At 40.2% G+C, this 26,437-nt stretch overlaps 1 protein-coding gene across 1 annotated transcript in view; it reads right to left on the bottom strand.

The window, feature by feature from the left end:
- The window catches only part of elapor1 (endosome-lysosome associated apoptosis and autophagy regulator 1), a 132,756-nt gene that overhangs the window by 55,567 nt on the left and 50,752 nt on the right, over positions 1-26,437 (bottom strand). The window contains exons 4-8 of the mRNA XM_043716712.2: positions 22,145-22,292; positions 16,453-16,536; positions 8,466-8,571; positions 4,216-4,365; positions 2,764-2,852 (exon numbers count right to left, since the gene is read on the bottom strand). Of these exons, the coding sequence (XP_043572647.1) occupies positions 2,764-2,852; positions 4,216-4,365; positions 8,466-8,571; positions 16,453-16,536; positions 22,145-22,292 (577 nt within the window). The remainder of the gene's footprint in view (positions 1-2,763; positions 2,853-4,215; positions 4,366-8,465; positions 8,572-16,452; positions 16,537-22,144; positions 22,293-26,437) is intronic.

Genomic DNA, 26,437 nt, shown 5'->3' with positions numbered 1-26,437 from the left:
GCCATTGACAATGATGATGGGACCCAGTCAATCCTTGCAAAGTTCTGACATCTGGAGGACTGTGCCAAAACTTGGATAGCAGAACCAGCAACAACCTGATAAGAATCACACCTAACAGATGATGTCCAGACACTTCATTCACTATCCCTAGTAGGTTCTGTCCCACTGACAGGACAGACCCACCAAGGCCCATGGCATAATGATATACACTTGGGAGGGGGTTTCCTTGAGAACTTTCAATATTGATTCTGGATCCATAAACTCTCCAGTGGGTCCTCTTAATTTGTCCCAATTCTTTTCAATGTTGAATTTTGACTCTCAATGTTACAACTTCTCACTAAATTTTGTGCACATCACAATTATAAAGTATATTCCAAAACCGGAATTTGACTAACTTCGTACACAAAGGAAAATCTCTTTGATACACTGCCATAAACCAGAGTAAAGTTTTAATTCAATCTTGTGCTTTTAATTCATTATGAATGCAACTGAGCTGTTTGTAGCATTTCCCATGGAGTTATGTGGAGTGAGATGGAAGTGACCTCTGAGTTTACAAACCTCTGGCACCAGAACGCTACAGGGCAGGAATGGTCTTTCAAACTGCAGAGTATGACCCTGAAAATGTCTAGGTGAAAAGGCACGATCACTCCCTGCTTCCAGGACAGGGATGTGGAAGTGCTAGTGGAGAGGAAGGTGCCAAAGAGTCAATGCCAGATACAGATAGCCTGGCAGCATTAGTCCTGAATTAAGAGAGATTCCCAGCAAAATCGCGAGAAGTTCAATGATCTTCAGTGCTCTCCAAAGGGAAGTACCACCATTTTTTCTCTGCTACATCACACTCACAGGACCACCAATCATGCTAACTTTGCCACAGCACACACATTTCATCAACATTCATGCCCTGCAACTCTCAGTATTGCACACATCATGCTCTGTCAAGGGTTCACGCTATTTCATCTTCCAAGATCATTAATCTTTTGTGCCATTTTTACTCTTTACTCACTTGACCTCTCTTGCCCACGCATGACCATTAATTGCTTTTGTATCCATTTCCATCATACTCACTATTCACCTTTGTCTCATTGCTGAGACACTGACCCATTGCAGACTGATGCCTCAAAAGCACCTTGACTGTCCAAATTGGAATACCTGTACTGCTTACACCTGCAGAACTATCCATGGCGAGCCTCATGCGATGTAGTTTGATAAACCCTTTGAATGTCCGTAGTCCCTCTTCACCCCACGAAGGAGTTTTCCCCTTTGACATGCCCATTCACTTGAAACACATACTTGTGTTTGCTGCATGAGCTGCTTGTACATGTTGCAGCTCTGATGTTGATTTGGCACAGTGCCATATAGTGGTATGTTCACCCCCGACTGACTGATACATTGACATTTCAGTGCTTCCCACTGTTATAAGCTACCTGGTTCTCCTCCACATTAAAAAGCAAATTAAATTGCAGAGGTTGGCAACTAAGATCTATAAGTTGTATGTGTCCATGTTAGCACAAAGTTAGCCTGCATAGACTATCATAGAATTCATACAGTGTGGAAATAGGCCCTTCAGCCCAACAAGTCCGCACCGACGCTACGAAGAGTAACCCATTCAGACCCATTCTCCCATTCTATATTTACAAATGCACCTAATCTACACATCCCTGGACACTATGGGCAATTTAGCATAGCCAATTCACCTAACCTGCACATCTTTGGATTATGAGAGGAAACAAGAGCATCAGGAGGAAACCCACACAGACATGGGGAGAACATATAAACTCCACACAGACAGATGCCTGAGGCTGGAATCGAACCCCGGTGCTGTGAGGCAGCAGTGCTAACCAATGAGCCACCTTGCCACCAACAGACATGTAGACACGTAAAACATTTGGCATTCTTAGTGTGCTGAGTGATCTGGTCAAAGAATATGGGTCATGAGTGTCCACCAGGTCCAAAATAAAATTCTTGAAGGACAGAAATGGTGTCTGAGTTGTTCCGACAGCAGGCATGTTGATGCGATCAAGCTGGCGATTTGCCGATGCAGAGTTGCCTGAAAGTGAGAGGAGGAGACTAGCCGTGGACTCTGTAGAGAAATTGTGCAGAGGAAGCAGCTCTCAGATGACTAGGACAGGCATTTGATGAGCTGTAGTCACCAGGTACATGCTCTGTTTCAACTGCCTGGAATTTGTGCCATTCAACTTTTTGGTGGAGAAGAGAAGAATTAGTAGTGGGAAAGCAGGCAGGTTGGAGGCTTAAGGAAGTGCAGATACATAGAAATAAGGTTGTTGCCATTCATCGGTGAGATTGTGAAGTCACCATTTAAGGCTTCAGGGAAATATTGGGAAATGTTTTCTCAATGTTAAGAATGATTGTTTCATTCTCACCTTATTTATTACCTTATGTGCTATTACTCTCACCATATCAGGAAGGAGAAACTTGCACATGGAGACTGAGGAGAACCCCAGCGTTAGGTTTTGCTCGTCTGAGGTCCTAAGCTATTCTGTTCACGAGTACATATAACATCCATTATAGTGGGTGGTACTAATGATACCAGGTGAAAGTGAGGACTGCAGATGCTGGAGATTAGAGCCGAGAGTATGGTGCTGGAAAAGCACAGCAGGTCAGGCAGCATCCGAGGAGCGGGTACTAATGATACTGCTGAGCATTAATCCTTTTAGGCCCATATCCAAACAGCAGATGGCCATCTTTATGCAAAATGTTTAGCAAATCAGTTAAAATCCCAAAAGTTCTCTCTAAGAGTATTACCTTTCCTTCGACATCACATGGTGTGTGTGTAGAGAAATAATCCTTCCCTGAGCATGGAGATCGTGGTTTGCATGTTCCTGAACCAGGCTCTGAATCAAAAAGGTCAAAAAGAATCAAACACAAATAGATAAATGTCATGGAATCTAAGCACACACAATGAATGAGATCCAATCGTGATGAATACAAAGAAGCAAAATATTTTTGATACAAATATACTCAAGAAATGAGCAAGTCAAAGTACAGATAATCTTCATTAATTTTATTGCTCATGTCTTTGGGCGGCACGGTGGCACAGTGGTTAGCACTGCTGCCTCACAGCTCCAGAGACCTGGGTTCAATTCCCGCCTCAGGCGACTGACTGTGTGGAGTTTGCACATTCTCCCCGTGTCTGCGTGGGTTTCCTCCGGGTGCTCCGGTTTCCTCCCACAGTCCAAAGATGTGCAGGTCAGGTGAATTGGCCATGCTAAATTGCCCATAGTGTTAGGTAAAGGGTAAATGTAGGGGGTATGGGTGGGTTGCGCTTCGGCGGGGCGGTGTGGACTTGTTGGGCCGAAGGGCCTGTTTCCACACTGTAAGTAATCTAATCTATAACACAAGGGGGCATTAGCTGATGTACCACATGGGAATAATACAACCATAAGGAGCCACATCAAAAGCAAGCACTTCTTTTCTGTTCTCTAGGTTGATATGACTGCCTTACAGTATTAAAGGGATCAGGTGCACAGACAAATTATTTCAAGCAACGATGGCTCAGGGTGTTGAGCGATTGGATTATTGACCATCTAGTTGGGGGAAGTAAGCACTTTTGACAGCGATTACTTGAGGATTGTGAGAATGCCAGAGAAGCGAAGAGCAGAATGGGTTCTATTATGAAGTAACCACCAGCTTTCCCTATCTGGCCAATAAGTAAAAAGATTCTGCTTGGACGAAGTCCTATAGAAGCATATGGCTCTGACTAAACTGTGCTCCAGTTAAACCACACACATCCATAAGCAGAGAACATATGAAAAAGGAGGCAAATGGAAATATTAAGGAGGCTTCTCATTTGCAAACCCAAAATGGTATATGTCAGAAGGAATAGCAGGCATTAAATGGGTAAGCTTCCTTACACAAATGACGTAACATCCTTCTTCTACCTCTTTGTACATCAGAAAGTCAGAAGACTGAAGCCCTGATACTCGGTCGTGTGATATTAGTTTGACTTTAATATGGTTGTGTGAAATTTCTCTCTTTACCATTTTGACATATGTAAAACAAACAGACTGACACCTCTTGTAGAGAGAACAATTTTAGATGATAGCTTTATCTTTCTGTACATTAGTATCTTTACAGAAAAAAAAGTGTTTCTTTGCTAATTGTGGCATGAGTGCTTAACTGCCTAAATAATATGAATGTAACTAGGGTATGATAAAATTCACAATCAATTCACTTATTATTTCAGTCATCTGTTACCTGAGTATTTATCTTTTTCACATGCTTGACATGAAGTTGCTGCTCTTGGAGAATAGGTGTTTCTTGGACATAAATGACAATGAGAGGATCCAGGTTTTGCATTAAACGTGCCTGGTTTACATGGAAAACATTCTGATGTATAGGCTACTCCTTAAAAATAAACAAACCCAGATAATTATTGACAAAGAAAGACAAAGGCAAATTAATTAAACCAGATATTTATCTCTTTTGTAACTTGCAGCTTAGTTGCATCAATTTCATTGACCAATTTTCACTTCAGTCCAGAAATGAAACTGGACACAAAACACAATGACTATATCCTTACGCCAATTTACTTTCTCCTATGAACAATTATCAAATATAATCAATGCTGCCTGCAATCAGTTCATGTTCCCAATCTCGACATTGGGTGCCACAATAATATACTTGGACTTACATTGTGTTTTTCTCATCAACCTGTTTCAAAGTGCTTTGCACAATTAGTTTGAAAATCCAAACATGGTCAAACATGGCAAATGTTCCACTGTTACAACATTAGGCACACGGCAAAGTGATGAATAACATGGAGTCAGTTAGAAGGTATTGTTGTGAGCACATCAGAACAGGTTGTTGATCTTCTTAACCCATGTTGCATGATATTTAACATAACTGAGCTATCCAAGTGGCCAGGTAAGGCCCATAGTTTGAAGGGTGTAAATCATAATGCTCCAAAAGATCTAGCAAACTGGAGCAGAAAAGCATGTTTCATGTACGTAAAATTAAAATGTACTCTCTCTAGATTGTAACACTTTATGCTGCATTTGGTTATAAATTCATGATAATTTTGTACAGACAAATATTCCATTATGGGAAAACTTTAACTGTGAGGATCTTTTGGTTATATATCTGTATATTTCCTGTCAGTCCATCATGATTGAAAAGGGTAGACTGCAGAAGGATTCATATTATTATGATCATTACAAAATTGTATCAAGAATAATTGTGCCGCCACAAAACAGCATTTCTGGTTTAAAAAGGGTTCTATTAGGCTGAACTGACTCAATGCAATTTTCCCATATGAAAACAAGATGCTATGCATGGAAATCCCCAGGCAACCTACAAAAATAGTGACGATCAATAAAGTACTGATTGAAAGTAACACAATGTCTTTCAAGCAAAATTCTATTTAATCATTCAGAAAGTTGCTACAAGCAAATGCCAGATTTAACAATCACAGCATGAAATATAGAATCCATCTGTTAAGAGGCTTAATAAAAATGCTTTAAAAACCTTTCAAACATGGAGGATTTTGTTTCAAAAGACATTTTCCATCATAATTATTTAATCCTCACCTCCCCATATCACCATTTTCTGACACATCACAAAATCAGTACATGTCAGTAATCCTGTATTCTCTGTTATGAACAGGGTGACATAGTAACACTGCAAAGATTCCCATATATAGTGCCTTTCTGCTAATCATAGAGTTACATGTGTCATAAACACCTGTGGTGAAAAGTTTTTGGGGAGAACCCATGTTGTGCTGCTGATGACTGTGCTGGTTGTGAAAAATGGGCATCCTGGTTTGGATTCAAACAGAATAAAGCTCCAGTGTCCGGGGATTAAGGTCCTAAACTACGGAAATATGGTACGAGGGATTAGCACACAATAACTGTCCTTTTAAAAAGCTTCTTGAGCAGATCATTACTTGACTAAAAGATATGGCCGCACACCAGGAAACCGGCACACAGCACAACCATGTAACATGCAGATTAGCCAAAGATCATGATTACACTCATGAACAGAAGATGCACACACAAGTCAATGAACTCCATTCACAGATGTATTTTCACACCTTTTTTTTATCATAGAAACACAGAGTATAGGAGTGGTAGAAGCCCATTCAGCCTTCCAAGCCTGCTCTGCCAGTCAATATCATCATGGCTGACCATCCAAACTCAGTACTTTCTCTCCAGATAGTCTTTTAGTCCGAAGAAGTATATTAACATCTTTCTTGGAAGTCTTGATTATTTTGGCTTCAAACATTTCCTATGCTGAGAATTCCACACGCTTACTGAAATAACTCTACAGAAACCAGTATTCCATCACCAAGTCATCATTTATTTATACGTGGAGAGTCCTTGACACTGACCTAGCTTTTCCAGAGTCAGCTTCAAAAGACATTTTCCATCATAATTATTTAATCCTCACCTCCCCATATCACCATTCTCTGACACATCACAAAATCAGTACATGTCAGTAATCCTGTATTCTCTGTTATGAACAGGGTGACAGGATGTTTGACATTCTTATCTGTCAGACAGGGCTCCCTGATTGGGGTTATTAATCTGGTCCAGTCAGGTAACTCATACTCTATGAATTGACCTCATTACACTCACTATACTTACAACTCTCAGTGGTAAGAAATTTCTCCTCATCTCAGTCGTTAAAGGCCTACCCTTTAGAGTGAACAGGATGTTTGACATTCTTATCTGTCAGACAGGGCTCCCTGATTGGGGTTATTAATCTGGTCCAGTCAGGTAACTCATACTCTATGAATTGACCTCATTACACTCACTATACTCTCAGTGGTAAGAAATTTCTCCTCATCTCAGTCGTTAAAGGCCTACCCTTTATCCTTAGACTGTGATCCCTGGTTCATGGACTTCACGGTCGCAAAACAAAGCTTTTCACTGTGCCTCAGTACACGTGACAGTAAATTAAATTTAAATCAATTCATTGAGACCATCCTCCTGAATCTACCTTGTCTAATCCTGATAGACTTTTACAGGTTTCTATAAGCACCCCCTCATTCTTCTAAACTTTAAATTATATTGCTAGCCAAGCAAGTCTTTCCTCATGTGTTAGTTCTGACATCCAAGGAATCAGGCTAGTAAACCTTCTTTGTACTGCCTCAGTAGCCAGAATATACTTCCTCAAATAAGGATCCAAAACTGCACACAATACTCCAGGTGTGGTGTTATCAATGCCCTGTACAATTACAGCAAGACATCCCTGTTCCAGTACTCAAATTTCCTTGCTATGAAGGCCAACATACCATTGCCTTCCTTACTGGCTACTGCACTTACATGCTTAATTTCAGCAAATAATGTACAAGGATACCCAAGTCTCATTGCACCTGCCCCTTTTCCCAATCTGCCTCCTTGTTTTTGCTACCAAAATGGACAATCTCACACTTATTCACATTATATTGCATCTGCCATGTATATTTAACTTGTTCAAATCACAATGAAGTTTCTCTGCATCCTCTTCATAGCATACCCTCCCCCCAACTTTGTGTAATTTGCAAACTTGGAGATATCACATGAACAGTTGGAGTCCAAGCACAGATCCCTGCAGTACCCCGCTATCATGGCTGTCACTCAGAAAAAGACCCATTTATTCCTACTGTTTGTTTCCTATCTACCAAACAGTTTTCTATCCACATCCTATGCACTTCAAGTTTGCATTCTAATCCCTTATGTGGGACCTTATTGAAAGCCTGCTTTGCCTCCTATTAAAATAATTTACTCTTTCAAGGTGGGAAACACTGGAATACCGGATAATCAGGATTTTCTTCCAGACATACAGTCCAGAATGCCGACATGTTCAATATTTGCTTCAACCATGTGATCAGCATACCTCAGAATATCTATTTGTTAGAATTAACTGGACAGGAGATAAATAAATTGCCTTCGTGAGAATGAACAGCTGTCCTTTAACAGCCAATTAACCTTTTTTTCCCACAGATTTCAAGCAGAGCACGTGGAGTGAAATGTACCACCCATTCTGCACCACAAGTCAAAGTTGAATTCAATCCCACAGCTTGGGATGTAGGCCAGGACCAGATGGTAGAAGCAGGTTCACTTTCCTGAAAGGCATTGGTGAACCAGTGAAGTTTTTAATCAAAACAATTTGTCTGATTTCATAGTCATTTTATTTTGCTGCTGCCAACCCTTAAATTGATTCTATTCAATTTACTAGCCTGGGGGTTTGTCACTCATAAGCACTACCTTGTTGTATCCAATTTATATGAAAATAAATCTTAATAGATTCTCAAAAGATAGTCAGTTAAGTGCAATCTGGATAACCAGGGCAAATGACTTAAAGCAAGTCAGATAGCATTTTGCTGTATTACTTACAATTACTTTCTTCTCAGAGGACAATAATTCAGGAAATACCTTACATCATCATTATCAAGGAATTTTTCATCATAAAATACTTATTTTTAAGTAGACTATTTCATTGGTTCAGTCTAGCTTCCAACATACCTGTGATGAAAATGTTCCTGATGAGAACAGGCTTTAGCATTTTTGTACCCATTGAAAAGCCTGTTGTTCGCCAATACAAAACATTATTTCCATGATTCAACTGTACCTGTGGAGAAAAGAAATTACCATTACAACACTTGGAAAGAATAGCAGCACAACTCTGAGGAAGTAAAAGCACAAGATTTATGCAGGTCAGATGTTAACAGGATGGATATTGCAATTTAAGAACTCTGCACAGGTGCAGATTTATCAATATATTGGCAAACTTTCAACCTCAGTTTGGATCAGCCTTCGGTTATGAAAAATACAAATTTTGTTCCAATGCCACTTCTACTCTTACAAGTAAAATGAAAGTTAATCATGTAGATTAAAAGGATGCATTTAGTCTATAGGCATGCTGTAAATTTGTTGTGGCTTTGTAACAATGTTAAATTTACAGTGAAAGTTTGTGATGTGAAGGCTAACCTGATGTAGGAGCAGAGTGAAGTGATATTCCCTGAAGGCAGTAAATGCACAATAATTCAGTATGGCATTACATGGAGTGCAAATCCACTGAGATGGCAAAATTACTTTGCAATATGCTTAAATTCTTTTGACACCTGGGCTCTTTCTGACCTATATGATTCAAAAGTTCGCAGAAAAATCCTTCCCTTCCTAGTCTCTAATATGTATCATCCTTGTATTAAATAGTGGCACTCTTGCATCTGGGTCACAAGGTTCTGAATTCATATCCCATATGAACTTGAGCACAAAAGCATCAAGGCTGACAGTCCAGTGCAGCACAAAGAGAGTGCTGCATTGTTGAAGTTGCTGTTTTTGGGGATGAGCTGCTATGCCTGCTCAGATGTATGTAAATTATCTTGTGGTACTACTTTGAAGAATTATTGGGGAACAATCCTCAGTGAACTGACTCGTAATTATTCATCAACTGGATTTACTATATTCCTACTGGCTGTGTGCAAATTAGCTGCTGCGTTGCCCCTAGTCCTACAGTGTTAATTGGCTGTAAAATGTTTTAAGATATCTGATGGTTGTGAAAAGTATTACATGATGAAGTCATTTTCTGCACATGCAGATATCCTGACAAACACAAAACTCACTTAGAAACAGGACAAATTAAGCTCCAGTCCCGAAAGAAATGACAGCAGATATAGCAATTCAGTCAATCACACTTGGGAAGGTGTTTCACCTTCAACTGCTTACTCTAAACCCATTTCCCATTTGTTGTTCAGTCAACAAAAAATTTAAATTAACAAAAGGAGAAAGTGCAAAAAACAACAGATTCTGAAGTTAATCATTCAAAAGGAGATGTTGATGTAGCAGTAATGTTATCTGATTAATAATGCAGAGCCCAAGATAATACTTCCATTTAAAATCCCACCATGTCATAACATAAATTCAGCTAATGAATCTGGTTTTGAAAGCTAGCTAATCATGAAATGATAGCTGTAATCAATTGCTGTTCAAAAACCTATCCGGTTCATTATTGCCTGATTTGGGAAATAAATCTATTGTCCAGATCTGGTTTGGCTTGCCTCTGAAATGGACAAACAGGCCATTCTGTTCAAGGTCAATTAGAGATAACCATCAAATCCCCATGAATGATTATAAAAAAGGAATTTGTGCTTTTGTGCAAATGTGTTCTGACAAAGACATATCTTTTTCAAGGTTAAAACTAACTGTAAATAGGGAAATGGTTGTTGGAGGGCAGTCTTATAGTACCTCTCTTGTTGTTCATGGATGAGATGGGGCCAGGAGTTGACAATATCAGGCCTTAAGATGCTGAAATGTGTTGGGTTTCCAGGTATATAAACAAAAATCATGACAAGCGCAATCGTTCAGTCATTCCTTTTTTGCTGCATTACTTTGCACACTATCACTTAATGATGCAGCAGTAATACAATAATTATCACAAGCACAGCTTGGCAGTGGAATGGCAGCTGCCTGGATCAAAGATGGAGGCTGGCTACGTAAGCCTGGTGCACTGTGGGATCAAAGTCCTGAGTACCAGTTCACAGCAATCAATGGAGGTTTCTCCTCCTGCTTCGATGACCATTGAAAACGCTTGATATAAAGTTTAAAACTTTGAAAAAGGTTCTTTCAATGTAGTTTGTGCCAAAAACATCTCCTGATTTGATTGAGGTTTTTTCAGGTGTCCCCATCTGGAGATACAGAGTGGAAAGAATCTGTTTTCACACCACTGGCTGCTCATGTGAGTGATCTCTTGTCAGATGGGTTTCCAAGGTCTGCGTGTTGAATAAAATATTTCCTGTCCAAAATGTCCCTGATCAAATTCAATATGCAAAAGGAACCTCCAAAAGGAAAAAAAACCTTCATAATGCATGGAAAATCACCATAAACCCCAATAGACCAACAAAATAAAAACACCGTGAGGAATATAATGGGCTGTCTGAGTCACTGGGTGTGGGAGACTCTCTTTTTAATAGAAGGAAAACTCATCACTGCAACAGATAGGTCAACAACCTGTGCACACATATTTATGCAAATGCATCCAAGCAAAGAAGGCTGCATCACAGTGAAAAGATGTAACTGGCACTGCTAAATCAGCCATTTCGATGTTCAGAGTAATTCTTTTGGTTTCTCTGAACTCAAAGTGTATTAACAATGCCGATTAAAAGATCAATGCTTGATTAGATTAGATTAGATTCCCTACAGTAGGGAAACAAGCCCTTTGGCCCAACAAGTCCACACTAACCCTCCGAAGAGCAATCCACCCAGATAAGCCCCTACATTTATCCCTGACTAATGCACCTAACACTATAGGCAATTTAGCATGGCCAATTCACCTAACGTTTCACTGGCTTCATCCAAACTTTGTCCCTCATTCCCATTACAGATTCTGACTTGAGCTCGATCATTGAAATCAGTAGGTAAAGTAAAACCAAAAAAGCTGCCATCCTGAACTACACTCATTCCCTTCCTTGTGAGGGACTAAACAAGCCATATTCTCAGAGGTCAGTCTCCCCCTAGGATTTATAAATTAGAAAATGGCTCATTACTTCAAAAAAAGGGAAAATAAATTCTAATAAATGAACTGGAAATAAAGTGAGGTCATGTGCAACATATATAAATTCTCTATCTTGGGCTGTTTTCCAAAAATCAATAAAAAAATTTATTACAATATAGCACTGTAAATATTGACTGCTATTCAACTTCTCCATTTTACACTCATTAATGTTAATAACCTTTGCCATTGAATACTAAGCATTCTCAATGAACACAGATTAAAATAACTCTTCGGTAATGAGCTTTCAAAACAACACTACTTATTTTGTACTAAGCTCAAAACGAAAAGCAGAATCAACACGTGCAGGAGTAAAAGCTCTGAAACTTCCTTTTATGTTGAAAATCTATTTACCCAGACTAGTGTGAAGATACCTATTTAGTTTAACTTCCATGTCCAGTGAGATAAGAAACATAATGTACAATGTTAACATCTTTATTTTTAAAGCAAATGGAAGAGAATTGGCAACAACATACATTCTGCAAATTCCCCATCAATTTAAAAAAACACTGTACCTTTGCAGCATGACAATTGTGAACTGTACTCTGCTTCTTCACAAAATTACCCTCACAACAGAATCCTGTCATGAAAAATGGAGACCACAACTGTTTGAACCAGTGGCATAAGCATAATGTTGATCAGGAACCATGGTAACAGGAGGGTGCATGCTCTGGTCTTGATGCAGTGTGTAGGCAGCATGACATCATTTTCACCTATGCTGCTGCATTTTTGCATACAGATTGATTGCTGCAATTTCTCAGAGTTATGTTAACATATTCCATCTATGCAAATTGACTTTGGTGCGGGAAACTCACTGATTCCAGGAAAGGGAAATTTGACAAAACAGCTCTTTCTGGAGATCTGCAAGTAAGTCCTTGCACAACAAGTGCTGGAACACAGGACTAGATTCATTTGGGATATCTGGTTGGCATGGACAAGTTGGAATGAAGGGTCTGTTTCTGTGCTGTATATCTCTATGACTCTGACAACGGTTTAATTGATGTTACAATGCAAAATTGCTTGCTGCGCAGTAAACAGGTGCGACTATTTCAGGAGAACACATTTGGGGTGCTGCTGCTGGATGTTGAGAAGGAAGGGAGCTCAGGGTCAGTTTCCCAGCAGGAAAAAGTGAAGAAACAATGACTGTGAAGGTGGCAGAGTTGATGAACAATGTCCCCCATATTTAAAAAATATGGGAGCAAATAACAAAGTATTTTCAAGACTTGTGAAAATCTGCTATGGTAGGACCATTCAGAGTTTCTTATTGAAATTATATCGCCTTCACATGCAGGGCAGCAAACTCACCAAATTTAACAGTCCGTTCTGGCAGCAGAACATATAAGCTCAGAAAAACTGAAAGAACTGCGGATGCTAAAAATCTCTGGAAAAACTCAGCAGGTCTGGCAGCATCTGTGAAGTGAAAGCAGAGTTAACATTTCAGATCCAGTAACCCTTCAGTGGAGATATAAGTGAGAAATCTGGCATGAATGTGACCATAATTTAGTCATCATAAAAATCAAGTCCAAACCTGAGGGGATTGCTTGATTTAGCACCTCAGCTGCCCAGAAAGTATTAGCAAATGCTTTATGTATCTGCCCAGAGCACCAACACACTTATCCAGCACATTGTAGTGATGCCTCTGTTGGGAGGTCTTAGATGTCAATATCCATGATCTGTGTGACAGTGGATCTAACAACAGCATTTAGAGCCTTGGAACAACTGTGCCATTCTATGGATTACCTAGAAATCTAAACATCAGGGAAGTGCTCATTCTAAAGCAGATTCATGCAAAGCCTCAGGCCTCTGTTCAAGGGGTCCCAATGCAGATGTCCCTGAATCTGTTTCCATGCTGTGGTGTGACCTGCAGTAGAATGAATACATCCTTAATGCCTACACTGATCCAGTCTATACACATCCCCATCACAGCCATCAGCTGCACAATTATATGTTATGATTCCAACCTGTTTGCCATTCCGTCTCTTTTCACTGTTCCTTTGGAACATATAATAACTCAGGAAGCCTGACTGGAAAGGAACATCATTTATTGTTGAACCCAAAATTGAGCTCTCCAGACCCACCCTTGGGTCTACTTCTTTTTTATTTAAACTGTTTTTTGGATCAACCTGCTCAGAGATGCTATTACACACCTCTGGAGCAGATGGAACTTGAACATCTTGGTCCAGGGGAAGGGACACTACCACTGAGCTACAAAAAGGCCCAGAAATATCAATCACTCTTTTTGTTGTTGAAGGGAGTAGAAACATGAAACACTTCATATGAGATGTGAACACACAGTGGTTTACAAAGGCAGTATTTGAACCACTGAGCTATACAGTCTGAGCTCTTTAAGCTGGAATCAAACTTGACCGCAGTGCCAAACATTAAGTTACAGTGGTGCCTATGGGCTTCCTTTTCAAAAAAGTCTTTTTAAAATTAAGCTATTTTTCTAATCAACCTGTTCAGCAATGCTATTACAAAGCTCTGGAACAGGAGTGACTTAGTTCCAAGTCGCTCAATCCAGGAGTACAGACACTACCACTGTGCCACAAGAGGGCATCCCTAGGTCTGCTTTACTGTTTTGTTTTATTTAACTTGTTTTTCTAATCAACCAGTTCAGAGATATTATTACACACCTCTGTAGCACGTGGAACTTGAACCCAGGTCTCTCAGTCGAGGGGGCAGGGAAATTAACTCTGCACGACAAGAGGACATCTCAAAGGTGCAGGATCAAGAAAGATGGAAAATGTAGTTGATAGGGTTTGAATCAGCGTGGGGGCCTCAATCGATATCAAATCCATCGCCTTAATCACTCGGCCATGACTACGTGGCCTGGGTCTGCTTTACAAAGAGCTCTGGCATTCTGTTCCAGCTGGTAGGCCATTGCCTGTTACCAACGGAAATTATACCCAATGAACTCCATAGGGAGATTAATTTATGATTCCTCATGTCTCTTATAGGGGTTAAGAAAGAACCATTGTTCATTTTAGCTGTACATTCTGCAACATTCCCTTTAAATCCTTTCATGTTTTATTATATCAATCTCCTGTAATAAATACGTACATTCATTTGACCACTTTTGACATCCTCAGCAGCTACAAAGTTGCTTCATTCACAATCTACATTCCATTCTTACAAATTAAGCTACATGAGACACTGTTTTTCTTCTTTCAGAGGATGAGAGCTTGACTGGACCAGAATTTACTGTCCATCTGTAGTGAGGTGTGAAGGTAGTAGTGAGCTGTCTTCTGGCTGCAGTCCATTTAGTATAGGAACACTCACAATGCAATTAGGGAGGAAGTTCCAGGATTTTGATCCAGGGGGCAGGGAAATTAAATCCAGGGGGCATGGAAATTGAAGGAACGGTAATATGTTTCCAAGTTGGGATGGTGAGTGGCTTGGCGAGGGGAACTTGCAGGTGGTGGTGTTCCTATGTTCCTGTCCTTCTAGATGATAATGACCATGAATTGGAAGATGCTGTCTAAGGAGCCTTGCTAAATTTCAGCAAAGCAGCCTTTAGTTGGTACATCTTGCTGCTGTTGTGCATCAATAGTGGAAGAACTGAACACTTGTGGATCTAGCATCCATCAAGCAGCTTGCCTAGCCTTGGATGATGTTAAGCTTCTTGAGCGTTGTCAGACCTATACTAATTGAAGCAATTTGAGAGTATTTATTGTAATGCTGATTTGTGCCCTGTTAAATGCAATTAAACATCCTTAGTTTTCAGCAAGAATTAATCTGGATCCTTTGCAAACCCTGATCAGAGAAAATAGAGTAAGCTGACATTAATGCCAGTCTCCATATATTCAAACACCAATTCAACCCATCCATATCTCACTGAAATTGGATTTGCTGATTTTGTATGTGATTGTTTTGATCTGTTTGATCTCTTTCTAATCTTCTTCATTTTTTTTTTGGAGGTTTAGACAATGCTGTCCCACCAAACACATATCTTATTAAACATCCATATCTGATAGCAATTTTTTCTCTGAATAAGCAACTGTGTTTTCTCTCAATACCTTGATATTCTGCAATTATGACACTTCAACAAGATGTCTGACATGAACTGCTGAGTTATCAGAAAATATCCAAAATTCCACTAAATCACTGAGCCCAACAATTACAATAATAGTTGCTCTGTCCTCACAGTGAATATTTTGTGCTCAATACTGTGTATTTTTTCATGCACACTACAACAAAATCTTGTATTGTATAGTACCACTGTCAGTCTTAAATTGTCCAAAGATGTTTTTTCAGCGGTTTAATCTAGCAGGAACTGGAACCAATCCTAAGACTATTAGGACAGTTGGCCAACTATTAACCAAAGAAATAGTTTTTTTTTGTAGCATCTGAAAGTAAAGTGTGGTGGAAAGACTAAAAGACTATAACAAGCAATTCAAAGTTTGGATGACTGAAGACATGTTTGCCAATGGTGACATGAAGAGGTGGGAAATGTGGAACAAGCCAGAGTTGAAAGAACACAGAGTTCTCATAAGTTTAGTGCAAGGGTTAATATTCCATTGTATTAACAGATATTCCCTTTTCGTTGTAGCAGAAAATCTTCCAGTATTAATTAACAGTCAGAGACGTAGAGCAGCAACACAATAACTAACAAGCAGATGTATAAATACAATCTGCCGCAGGTATAGAAATGTCACCATCCAACTCAATTATAATTTGATAATAATACAGGTAATTTCCCAGGTTACAAATGTTCTGGGGTCCATTGGGAAGTTGATTTCTATGCAAGTCAGAATATAATGCGTTACGAACATTCCTAAGTTGGATGTTTGTAAATTGGGGAACCCCTGTACTGCTCTCATTGCTGATGGTCAGCTTGTTTGCATTAGAGCATTGTATCAAGATTCAATACTCAAAAAGTGTTTTTTATAACAATGTAAAATCTACAGGGAAGTCAAAAAAAAGTATTGAAAATACTTCAAAACACCAGATTTCGACACCTACTGAATGATGATCCCATTCATTTCTTTCTGTTTTTCTTATCCATTTTGATTCACCATCCATTGCTTGACATTGGTCATTCTGAACCTGGGGAAGAAAGGGAAAACTGTATCTAACTAAAGCCACATAGTACAGAATGAACTCAAACTACAGTTAGTCAATTTAAAAACAAATTCTTTCATTTTTAAAATACCGGAATTGCTGAAGGGATAAGATACTAACTACAGTGGCATTCTGCTAGCAATATCCTCCATTGGTATTGACAAATATAATTTCCATTCCATTTTGATGAATTTTAAAAAATTTATTTGTAAGGGTTGCTGCCTGGCCAGCATTTATTGCCCATCCCAAAATGCCCTTGAGAAGGTGGGGAATGACCTGCCTTCTTGAACCACTGCAATTCACCTGCTATGGGTTGACCCACAATGCTGTTCAAGAGGATTGGATATGATGTGCAGAATTTCAGGAGTGAGGAGGTGTGTTATTTGTCACAGTATTCCTAGCTGACTTCTGACCTGCTGTTGTAGCCACTATGTTTATGAGATGGATCCAGTTAAGTTTCTGGTCAATGGTAAGTCCAAAGATGTTGATAATGGGGGATTCACTGATGGTAACACCATTGAATGTCAAGGGATGGTGATTAGATTATTTCTTATTGGTGATGGTCATAGCCTGGCATTTGTGTGGCACCAAAGTTACTTGCCACTTGTCAGCCAAAGCCTGGATCTTATCCAAATCGTTTTGCATTTGAACGTGGACTTCTTCAGTATCTGAGTCGTCGCGAATGGTGTTTAACATTGTGCATCATCAGCGAACATCCCCACTTCTGACATTCTGATGAAGAGAAGATCGTTGATGAAACAGCTGAAGGTAGTTGGGCCTAGGGCTCTACCCTGAGGAATCACACTGTTTTGGGGATTTTTCAACTGATTGTTTTGACACTACATTAATTTTAAATCATTTTGGTTGCACTATTATGCATATATTGTGTATGTGAATATTCAGGCAGCCTTAGTTATCAATTTGCACTTGAAATGTATTCATAAATTTACAAACTGGTGCTCATAAGTGGGCCAAATATTTATTTATCTGCAATTAGATATTTTCATTTCTTTACAGATGGCATATTATTTCTAATAATTTTTTAAGCAGTATATTTAGCTGAATACTGTTTTGTGGAGCAATATCAGGCAGCAGAGTGCTGAAATTCATCGATTTTGTTGACTTACCTAATTTCTGGAGCATGCCATCCTTGCGTCTGGATGGTATCAACATAAAATATATCAAACACTGCAGGTGCAAGGAGCTGCTGCAGACCTTGAAACAAAATTACGGCGGCACGGTGGCACAGTGGTTAGCACTGTTGCCTCACAGCGCCAGAGACCCGGGTTCAATTCCCGCCTCAGGCGACTGACTGTGTGGAGTTTGCACGTTCTCCCCGTGTCTGCGTGGGTTTCCTCCCGGTGCTCCGGTTTGCTTCCACAGTCCAAAGATGTGCAGGTCAGGTGAATTGGCCATGCTAAATTGCCCGTAGAGTTAGTTATAGGGGTAAATGTAGGGGTATGGGTGGGTTGCGCTTCGGCGGGTCGGTGTGGACTTGTTGGGCCGAAGGGCCTGTTTCCACACTGTAATGTAAAGAAAAGCAGAAAAATGCTGGAAACATTCAGCTTGTCAGTTGAAATCTGTGGCCCACACCTGAAACTTCAATCTATCAGTTACCTCCGCAGGTGCTGACTGATCCTCTGAATATTACTAACATTTTTTGTTTCCGTTTTTCACACTTCTCCAAGTGCAAATATGTAGGAAATTAATAAGTTTCTCTGAGAATGATGTAGAATGGAATAAGTTGTTAACTAAAAGAGCTTGTTTACAAGAATACCAGCCTTTTATTCAAAATCTCTTTACTTTTGGAGAATATCGTTCTTACAAAATCCCATGCAAGGACTGCACAAAACACTACATAGGTCAAACAGGAAGACAGCTAATGATCCGCATCCATGAACACCAACTAGCCATGAAACGACACGACCAGCTATCCTTAATGGCCAGACACGCAGATGACAAGAAACATGAGTTCGACTGGGACAACACTACTATTATAGGACAAAGTGAGGACGGCAGATGCTGGAGATCAGAGCTGAAAATGTGTTGCTGGAAAAGCGCAGCAGGTCAGGCAGCATCCAAGGAGCAGGAGAATCGACGTTTCGGGCATGAGCCCTTCTTCAGGAATGAGGAAAGTGTGCCAAGCAGGCTAAGATAAAAGGTAGGGAGGAGGGACTTGGGGGAGGGGTGTTGGAAATGCGATAGGAGAAAGGAGGTTAAGGTGAGGGTGATAAGGTGAGGGTGATAGGCCGGAGTGGGAATGGGGGCGGAGAGATCAGGAAGAAGATTGCAGGTTAGGAAGGTGGTGCTGAGTTCAAGGGTTGGGACTGAGACAGGGTGGGGGGAGGGGAAATGAGGAAACTGGAGAAATCTGAGTTCATCCCTTGTGGTTGGAGGGTTCCTAGGCGGAAGATGAGGTGCTCTTCCTCCAGCCGTCATGTTGCTATGGTCTGGCGATGATGGAGGAATCCAAGGACCTGCATGTCCTTGGTGGAGTGGGAGGGGGAGTTGAAGTGTTAAACCATTGGGGGGGGGGTTGGGTTGGTTGGTCTGGATGTCCCAGAGGTGTTCTCTGAAGCGTTCCGCATTTAGGCGGATGGACTCCACCATCGCTAGACCATAGCAACACGATGGCTGGAGGAAGAGCACCTCATCTTCCGCCTAGGAACCCTCCAACCACAAGGGATGAACTCAGATTTCTCCAGTTTCTCATTTCCCCTCCCCCCACCTTGTCTCAGTCCCAATCCTCGAACTCAGCACCAGCTTCCTAACCTGCAATCTTCTTCCTGACCTCTCCGCTCCCACCCCCACTTCAGCCTATCACCCTCATCTTATCACCCTCACCTTAACCTCCTTTCATCTATCGCATTACCAACGCCCCTCCCCCAAGTCCCTCCTCCCTACCTTTTATCTTAGCCTGCTTGGCACACTTTCCTCATTCCTGAAGAAGGGCTCATGCCCGAAACGTCGATTCTCCTGCTCCTTGGATCCTGCCTGACCTGCTGTGCTTTTCTAGCAACACATTTTCAGCTATTGTAGGACAAGCCAAACAGAGAACAGCCAGGGAATTCCTGGAGACATGGCACTCATCCACAGATTCAATCAATAAGCACATCGACCTGGACCCAACATACTGACCACTGCAGCAGTCAGCTGGAACTGACAACTGGAAGCGGCAGAGACAAACCACTATAAATGCCGGAGGAAACATCACAGAAGCGCTTCACAGGAGGCTCCCAAGCACTGAGGATGTCACCTAGACAGGGTACGAAATGTCTGCAACACAAATTCCCAGCTCGGCGAACAGAATCACAACATCATTCTTAGTGGTAATTAATTACTGGTTGCTCACCTGAACCAGCTCATTTACCAAGTTTGGTGATGCTTGCAACTGATGAGCAGATCCCAGAGTTGATCTTCAATTGGAGAACTCCAGTTATGCAAACATTTAAATAATACTGCACTTTTTTGTATCAGAAACTTACTTCTTGTAAATACCAGAAACTGTGCAGCAAAGTACATATCACCAGGCATATACAGTAAACAACGCTGAAAAATATGAACTACGGAAGGATGGGTTTGCTAGAGATATAAATGACAGTGACATTGCTGAAAACCTTATCATTCATTCAGGGGTAAATCACATCTCAGCACAATGTTCCCTGTTTAACTACTTTGATCCCAAAGACTGAGAAACATTCATTTAAGTCAGAATGTTATAACTCAGTAAAATTATTAACTTTTTTTCAGAAGTCATAGAAAGGATGTGGGAATCATTATCATGCCAAAATTTATTGCTCACCCCTAACTGATCTTTGAGGAAGTGGTAGTGAGCCACCTAATTGAAGGCAACTCATTGCTTCTTAGATTTTGGAGTCACACCTGTAGCAAACCAGGTAAGGTTAGCAGATTTCCTTCCCTAAAAGACATTTCTGAATCCAATGTTATGAACACCTAGTATGTTTATGACCCCAATTAACCTGAGTTTAAATTCCTCAGTCACAATAGTGCTTTTGAACTCATTACTCCAGATTATCTTTGCAGGCCTTTAGTTTACTAGTCCTGTGCTTTTGCCACTGTCCTGCCCTACCAATCAGTGATGATCATTCTTGAATGATTTAGCATGCCAAGGGACAATTTAATGGGAAAATAAAACTGCACATTATTTGTTGAGTTGATTAGAATGATTTAAATCATTTTTTGGGAGTGGGCAATTTGCAATGTTTTAGGATAACTTGTGCCATTGAGATCTATTTCAACTGACAGCTTTGATTAATGATGCAGTTTTAAAAATGTCTTTGTTCGAGTCTTGTCATAAAGAATTTCAACCAGTGTCATATCGTAAGTCCTTCCATTTCCTACCTCGTTGTGCTGTTATACAAACTGGTCGCACATTGTGGGTTTATGTTAAAAAAAAATGTACTAAATGTTGCCAGTTAGGTTGTTTGGGAACCAATGATTTTGTTTTAGTGCAGCATTTGCTACGTTTAGAAGTTTCTTCATTCTTTATTCTATAAAGTCTTAATTTGTAATAAATTAAATTTGATTGTTTGTTGCTTATATCATAGTAACTGGTAATGCAGAGCCTTTCCTGTACACAGTATGTGAACTATGATGCACAGCCCAAGCCAATCACTACATGCCTGCACAACACCAGAAACATTTCAGTGTTTACCCTGCAGCAAAACTGCTGCAGATACTGAGCACAGACTTCAGTCAGACTGGAAGAGCAGGTTCATCTATGGATTATAATTTTTTCCAGAGCATAATGAGCATTGGGAACAAGCTCATATTGTAATAACTGATGGGAAGTGAAGTGGGATAAATATTACCCTACAGATCAAAATAGACCATATAAAGCTAAAAAATATCATCCAAAACAGGCAGAACTCAAATGGAGTAAGTGTTGTGACACAGAATAGGGGAATGAATGATTAACTTGTTTGATTTTTTTGTAGTGTGTTTTCATTCATTATGGACTGTGATGTTGAAAGCTTCTTATTATTCACTGTGGTCCCAGAAGCATACTGCATGCACTCTGGCAGTGATGTCTAGTGGCTGAGATGTTTGGCCTCCAACAACCATGTTAAGTACAATTCCAGCCCCGCCGAATTTTACCTTGGATCTTCACTAGCCACAGTTTTATCAAGATTTCTTCGTGCCACATAAATATGCTGTCCAGAAAGATGTGTCTTAAATAGAATATGTCTGACTTCCTGCATCAATTTGTTTAAAGTCAGCATTAACTGCTTAGCCAGGAGATTTAAAACAATATTGGGACAAACTTTGATGGGACAAATAAGCTTTACTCAACTTTAATTGTTCTTATATAATTAATGGCACCATTACTTTATTAGGGTAACAACATCCTTTTAAATGCTACAATTAAGTAACACTTTATGGAACTCACACTAGCTAACCAAAACTTTTTCTTTACTATTTTCTTGCATATTTCCTTTTATTTTCTTCTGAAGGGCAATGAAAATAGCGAAAGAGGTTCTGACACCACTGACTCTCATTTTCTATTCCAGACGTAACAACTTATTCTCAAATAAGTCAGCGCTCTTCAAATAAAAAGCCTGTCATCACTTACAAAAAATTCAAAGTAAATGCTGGTGTCTGGATATTGATATTCAAACGAGATGCTGCCTGATCGTTTCAGGTTCACTGCATACATCAGAGTGGCTGTGCATTCATCACTGTTGGATGCCACGAAATCACCTTTAAGGGTCCATTTTGACCTAGCAAAAATGCAGAGAATAATACAAAGTACACAATACATTAACACAGGCATGTGTTAGTACACTAAAAATAATAACTGACAAATCTTTGAGCTGCAATAACTATGCATCAAACAACCGGTATTGACAAGTATACTGATGTGTGGGGCTGTTAGTATTGACATGATTGCATAAATGACAACTATAGCTGAAGATGCAAGAGTACATAAGAAAAGTAACAAGTCTATTTATTCCTAAGGCAGGTGTAACTTTATTTTCTACACATGTCTGTTTTGAAATATAGCGGACTTTGTGTTGTATCAGGTTGATTTTTTGTTCCTTTCACCGGACATTTTTCCCTCCTCTCTGCCGCCAAGATACAGTTGACTATTGCTGTTGTATTATTGCACCAGTGTTAGTTACACATTAGTATCTTTCTAAAGCATTAGTCATGGGCGAGCTTCAATGAGTGAGTTCCTCAGTTACACATGTCATCACACTGAAATCTTGGATTTCAGCAAACGTCAGGACTGTGACTTCCTGAGCTGCTCTTCACATTTCAAGCCCAGAGCTATCAGTTTCAATTTGTCCTCTATTTTGATCAGATTAGCTAAAGAATTAAAGATCATGGTGAGTTTTTCATGCAATCTAAATCCATTCACCCAAGCTTAAAATTGATTCCCAAATCTAGGGAGAACTAGCTATTTGGATACAGAGCTGGCTTGAAGGTACAGAGGGTGGTGCTGGAGGGTTGCTTTTCAGACTGGAGGCCTGTGACCAGTGGTGTGCCACAAGGATTGGTGCTGGGTCCACTGCTTTTCATCATTTATATAAATGATTTGGATGGGAGCTCAGGAAATATAGCTATTAAAATTGCAGATGACACCAAAGTTGGAGGTACAGTGGACAATGAAGAAGGTTACGTCAGACTATAGTGGGATGTTGATAAGATAAGCCAATGGGCTGAGGAGTGGCAAATGGAGTTTAATTTAGATAAATGTAAGGTGCTGTATTTTGGAAAGGCAAATCAGCAGGACTTATACACTTAATGGTAAGGTCCTGGAGAGTGTTGCTGAATAAAAAGATCTTGGAGTGCAGATTCATAGTTCCTTAAAAGTGGAGTTTCAGGTAGATAGGATAGTGAAGATGATGTTTGGTATGCTTACCTTTATTGGGCCAAGCATTGAGTGTAGGAGTTCGGAGATTATGTTGCGGCTGTACAGGACAATAGTTAGTCCGCTTTTGGAAAATTGTGTGCAATTCTGGTCTCCCTCCTGTCGGAAGGGTATTGTGAAATTTGAAAGGGTTCAGAAAATATTTACAAGGATGTTTCCAGGGTTGGAGGATTTGAGCTACAGGGAGAGGCTGAAAAGGCTGGAACGGGTTTCCCTAGAGCATCAGAGGCTGAGGGGCGACTTATAGAGGTTTATAAAATCATGAGGGGCAGGATAGGGTAATAGACAATATCTTTTTCCTGGGTTGGGGGCAGTCAATAACTAGAAATCATAGGCTTAGGGTGAGAGGGGAAAATTGTAAAAGAGACCTGAGGGGCAACTTTTTCACACAAAGGGTGTGTGTATATGGAATGAATTGCCAGAGGAAGTAGTGGAGGCTCGACAATTACAACACTTAAAAGGCATCTGGATGGGTACATGAATAGGAAGGGTTAAGAGGGATATGGGCCAAGTGCTGGTAAATAGACTAGATTAGGTTAGGATATCTGGTCAGCATGGACAATTTGGACCGGAGTGTCTGTTTCGGTGCTGTACAACTCTATGACTGTAAATACTGCTGGGTTTTAATGACAGTGTGTTTCTCAATCACTCATAGCCAACAATCGAGGAAGCTATAAGAATTACCCAGTGGAGACAGTTTACTTCTCCTTGGCTTTCTTGAAATACTACATTTGCTGAGATTGGGAACTCAGCTGAATAAAGGAGCAAAGCATTACCCTGCTTCCTTGGAATATATTGGATATACATAGGATACTAAAATGCAGAATTTGTTTCTGCCTCTTAAAGGATTAATAATTCCAGTTGTCTTGTTTTGACTACTCTTGCACAAGCTAAAGTTACAGTCATGTAGTCCTCATCTGATTCAACACATCCCGATTTACAAAACCAATTTAATCAGGTAACTTAAAACAATTTTGCATTAACTGTGATTTTTGAGATGCTTTTCCTTTCTAATTTATGTGCAACTATGAACTACACAACCAAAATACTTACAGAACAGCTTTACTCAACACCCTTAACCTGAGCATTCACTTGGGAAAAGGCTGAATTTCAAGAATAGGCTGCATTTTTGCATAATAAACTTTGCTCTAATTACATGCAACAGGCCACAAAAGACCTTGATTTTATAGTTGATCAGGAATTTTTTTCAATGGGGCAGATAAAGTGAAAAATTTAGTCTTAGCTATTGCCTTTTTGATTTTCTTCACCGTTTTTGTGGAGTAAGGGGTTAAAGTATCTTCAATTATCACCATGGAGCATATGCATAGGGAACCATGTCATGATGTTTTCAGATCACATGGAACTCAGACCTGAGTATGTAGGGTTTCCAGAGATGCCTTCTCTTACCATCAGATGTACATAATGTATGTAACCAATAACGTTTGTTTCTATGGCTGTGGAGTACCTTTTTACAGCAATTTTGTGTCTGTTTCTGTATATTTATCACTCAGTACATGAAAGGGACGGGTTCTGGGTTTCACTGGCTAGGTCAATATCTATCACCTATCCTTAGTTGTTCTTTTTATTATTTACTCCTGAGACAAGGGTTGAAAAGTGGTGGTGAGCTGTCCTCTTGAACTGCTGCAATCCATTTAGTAGGGGAAACCCCACAATACTGTTTCGGAGGCAGTTCCAGGATTTTGACCCAAAGAAAGACTGGCAATGCATTTCTGAGTCAGGAACGCAAAAGGGCAAGGAATGGTAATTGCTGGTTGTGGTATTCCCATGTATCTGCCACCTTTGTTCTTCTAGATAATAGTGGTCATGGGTTTGAAAGATGCTGTCTAAGGGATATGGGTCAAAAGCTGGCAAATGGGACAAGATTAATTTAGGATATCTGCTCGGCATGGGCAAGTTGGACCGAAGGGTCTGTTTCCGTGCTGTACATCTCTCTGACTCTGATTCTAAGGAGCCTTGATGAATTTCTGCAGTCCATCTTGTAAATGTCACACGCTGCAGCTATTGACCATCAGTGGTGGAGTGTGTGAATGCTTATGGATGTGGTACCAATCCAGTGGACTGGATTGTGTCAAGATTCTTGGAGCTGTACTCATCCAGACAAGTGGGAAGTATTTCATCAGATTCCTAACTTATGCTGGTAGATAGGCTTTGAAAAGTCAGAAGCTGAGATACTTGTTGTGGTATTCCTGCTCTTGTAGCTCTGTTTCTGGCCAATGGTAACCCCCTCCCCCCCCAATATGTTGATGGTGGCAGAATCAGCAATGGCAATGCCATTGAATGTCAATGGAATTTAGTTGGAGATCATCATTGACTGGTACATATGTGATGCGAACGTTACTTGCCACTTGCCAGCTCAAACCTGGATATTGTCCAGGTTTTGCTACATTTGGGTACCTGAGGAGCCATGAATAATGCTAAACATTTCCACTTCTGACCTTATGATGGACGGAAGGCCACTGACGAAGCAACTGAAGGTGGTTGGGCTTAGAACACTACCCTGAGGGACAGCCTTGAAGTCAAAGACAGTCACTCTTGCCTCCCGTCCAGAATTCAGCCCTTTTGTCGCTGGCTATAATGAGGTCTATAGCTTTCTAACTTTTTCCCAATTTTCTCTACAGATTTTCCATATTTCCTGAGGTTCTCACAATGGTAAAAACATAGCAAAAACTAGCTGAAACATTCAACCAATAGAAAATATTGAGGCTCATGTCTGAGATTTTCCAATATATGTCCTGAGTAGTTGAAGCTACATTCTGGGAGCCTGCATTCACATAAACTGCTGCTGTCAAGTGTTAAAAGTGATCGAATATCTATCCCACAGGAACTTAGAATAATGGGTTTTGTTTGTTTCATGCATTGCACTGTTGCTGTCACATGGTAAAAGCATAGCGCACCTTGCCTACTGCACAATAAACTGTAAGAATGCAGTGATGATAATAAATCGTAACAGCACCAATGGGAGTTACCAGT

The sequence above is a fragment of the Chiloscyllium plagiosum genome, unplaced genomic scaffold (assembly GCF_037043375.1).
Source record: "Chiloscyllium plagiosum isolate Xiang-an unplaced genomic scaffold, Cpla_swu_hap1 HiC_scaffold_26, whole genome shotgun sequence".
Taxonomy (NCBI): Eukaryota; Metazoa; Chordata; class Chondrichthyes; order Orectolobiformes; family Hemiscylliidae; genus Chiloscyllium; species Chiloscyllium plagiosum.
Note: the sequence above shows the minus strand (reverse complement) of the source record. Positions and strands in the feature narration are given on the sequence as shown.